Source organism: Micrasema longulum, unplaced genomic scaffold, assembly GCF_059751315.1.
Source record: "Micrasema longulum isolate JH-2025_06_02 unplaced genomic scaffold, ASM5975131v1 h1tg003464l, whole genome shotgun sequence".
Classification (NCBI taxonomy): domain Eukaryota; kingdom Metazoa; phylum Arthropoda; class Insecta; order Trichoptera; family Brachycentridae; genus Micrasema; species Micrasema longulum.
The window spans coordinates 1-3,255 of record NW_028280522.1 but is presented as its reverse complement, the minus strand read 5'-3'; the positions used below and the strand labels follow the sequence as shown (position 1 = coordinate 3,255).

At 33.0% G+C, this 3,255-nt stretch overlaps 1 protein-coding gene across 1 annotated transcript; it reads right to left on the bottom strand.

Moving 5' to 3' along the window:
- Positions 1 to 237: 237 nt before the first annotated feature.
- On the bottom strand, positions 238 to 3,199 carry LOC148270751 (uncharacterized). The gene has a single exon (XM_088242233.1). It carries the CDS (start codon positions 3,162 to 3,164, stop codon positions 1,329 to 1,331), a length of 1,836 nt encoding a protein of 611 aa, XP_088098359.1. The 5' UTR covers positions 3,165 to 3,199; the 3' UTR covers positions 238 to 1,328.
- Between the last annotated feature and the right edge of the window lie 56 nt (positions 3,200 to 3,255).

Genomic DNA, 3,255 nt, shown 5'->3' with positions numbered 1-3,255 from the left:
AAAGTTTATTTTTACACTAGAATATTTCATAGTACCTGGACTGGTACCTGAAGCGTAAGACCGACCTACTTACCTTCATGAAAAATAAATGTGTTTTTTTATGATCAAGATACACTGTGATTGGTGTACCAATACAGTGCCCTATGCACCATTACATTACATACACTGAAATGGAATGATGAATTATGTAAAATTTAAAAGAGAAACTTACAACAAATTCATATAATTTTTTTAATTAATTTTAATTTTTTATTACCGTAAAACGCTGCAACTTTGCCGCAATTTTGACTTTTTTTGTAGATATCTCTGAACCTATTTATTATTATGGCTGTTAATGCGTTTTAGATGGAAGACGGACCTAATGCCTAGCCGTATAAGTTCCAAATCCTTTTAAATCTTGCAAGTTTTCCTAATTACATGCATTCAAAGTCGTAGGCAAAGTTGTGTGCAAAAGGCGCAACTTTGCCTCGAAGAATACCTCAGTAAATATAATGTTTCTCTTTATAGTATTTTTTTTCCATATGCAAGAGTCGCTGTGCTTGACCCCGGCAGTCAAATTATTGCCATTAAGGAAATAGATTTTTATTCACAGCTAATGGGGAAAGTTGTAGCAGGTACCACAAACTTCCCATACAAACATGTCGGTAAGTGTAGGGTTGTGCCAAAAAAAGATTTTTTTTTTCCACTTTTATTTCTATTTTTTCCTAAGTTAAACAAATAATCAGAAGTAAATCTAAATAAAGTTGGTAACAGTAGGTATTAATATCAGTCTATTATATCTATAATAATAGGTAGTCTTCTCTCTCAAACCTAAAGTTACTTTTTAGGCAGGTAATTAAAATTTCAGCAACACAAAGTAGGAACAATATTAAAAGCTATGACACTAAACAAACATACGTAAAAAATAAAACGAAAAACAAAAATAGCTAACTGTTTAACCAACATCGTTACTTTTTACTTTTAGAAACCACTAAGAATATATTAAAAAAAACTAGATATGCTTAAAACCAAACAAGCTAATAATAGTCTTATTTTGCTGAAAATACCGTTAAGTATAAAATTAGCATGTTATAACAAAATATCCTATTTGTGAATAGGAACATTATTATATTACTAACTTTAGGTACGGAAACTATAAAATCAAATATTTTGGTACATCTTTAGGTACCCAAAAGAAAAGAAATATTTTCAAAAAATCTCAAACAAAATACAAAATTATTAAAATAATTACTCAAAATACGATAAGGGAAATATTTCGACAGATTGACCAAGACGATTGTGAAAATATTCGTCTGATTTATTAGTTAGGTAAGTAATACCATTTTTACTTATTGGATGTTATACTTATTAAGATTTAAATGAAATATGAAATGTCCTCGTCGGGAAATTTGGGGATCAGGTAATACTGCAATAACATATTTTAAATCTTGTACAGCACATACATCTTCAATACTAGGGTAGATGAAGACTGATCCCTTATCACGCTTAGAATTTTTGACTTTTCGTGTAAATTTCACTGTGGGAATTTTTTCATTTATTGATAAAACCTTCCCTACAAAGTGCTTAGTGCTCTTTTTCGCAGCGAATTTAGCTATTATCCAGCTGTTTTCTTGAAATTCATGACAATCTTTCACGTCAACATTAATGTCACTCAGTTCGAAAGGGGATATTATGCTTTCTTGTTCAAAGTCTTCTTGTTCTTGTAAATATGACGCAATATAAGTATCAAAATTTTCGTAGTCGGAGTCGTCTGCAGCATGAAAAGAAGTTTCCGACACCGGGCTTGAGTCGCTGTTGTACACATGTTTCTTTTGTTTTCTTATTTTGGATGATTGGCCTTGAGAAGTTCTTTTTCGTTTAGTCATTTGTGTATTTATATCTCGTAAAACGTTTTTTTTGGGGGAAGCTTCTTTTAAAACTATATTAGACGTAATTGTTATCTTCGGTTTTTTATTCTTGTTCGGGGAGTCATTTTTAGGTACATTAACTATTTTCAAATCCAGGCATTCTGGTGTGTCAACCCAAAACGGAGTATTCATTTCTGAATTCTTTGTTAAATTCCTCAGCCAATGTACGAATTTATTTGAAACTGTCGCCAAAGGCTGCATGTAAACGTTTATGGCACTTATGGAAAGCTTGCAAAGACTGTCAGGACTTTTAGTTTCAGGACACTTTATTTCCTTCTTCTTGACATATGTTATTTTCAACGGTCCTGGTAAACTTGAGTCTTTTTTCTCTTTTTGTGTATTTATTTTCGTAACCTTCTTTATTTTTTTAGCTTTAGCTAGCTCTTCTGCTTGTTCAGTTGAAATAGATTTACCAGGTATGACTGGAAGCTTGCTGTTTTTGCCTGTTTTTATTGGTTGTGATTGTCTATTTTGCTGTAAAAACTCCAAAAGGCTAGCATCAAATTGACGAAAATTTTCTTCTTGTAGTGTTGGCATTTTTAATGTCACTCTTAAGGGATTGAAAGGAAATATTCCGGATCCTTCAAATCCTTTACATATGTTGATCTCTTTTGTAATGTTTATTTTTGACATTAGCTCCTGCAGTAGCTGCGGGAAATGACATTTGTTGATTGTGCTTGTAGTGATGTGTGCAGCTTTATAATTTGTTAAAATTTCACGCCAATGTCGTTTCATTGGTCCAAAAAATGCCACGTCTAGTGGTTGAGTAAGGTGTGTAGCATTTTTTGGAAGAAAAGTAAATCTAATGTTTTGACTTTGACATATTTGAATTGTCTCGACACTTAGGTGAGATGCCAAGTTATCGCCGATAATAAGTTTTACGCCGTCACGAGAGTCTGCCCATGGCATAACTATAGTCTTGAACCAATCATCAAAACAAATCATATCGAACCATCCAGATTTGGTGCGATTATACCTAGCATCTTTTGGACCATTTTCACACCACTTGGACCACAAATGATCTGCTTTGTAAACCACATAAGGTGGTAGGCAAATTCCGTCAGCAGTTCCGCTGAACATGATTGATACTGAGCTTTTGCTTGCATTAATTACCCTTTCTGGGTGTTTTGTGCCTCTTTTGAAAATACATTTTTTAGATCCGGGGTCGTCACTTAAATTTGTCTCATCAAAATTGAGAATATTACTGGTGGGAACATCTTTAAGAGAAATTTTCGAATTTCTGTAGTATTCGTCCATTTCCTCTACTGTTTTTGCAGCACGGCTTCGTTTTATATTTTGTGTTGCCCTTTGTGAAAAATTGTGTCGTTTTAAGAAAAAACGGGCCCAG

Excerpts from the sequence above, each read along its gene's own strand:
- LOC148270751 (XM_088242233.1), bottom strand. The coding sequence starts at position 3,164 with ATGGACGAATACTACAGAAATTCGAAAATTTCTCTTAAAGATGTTCCC.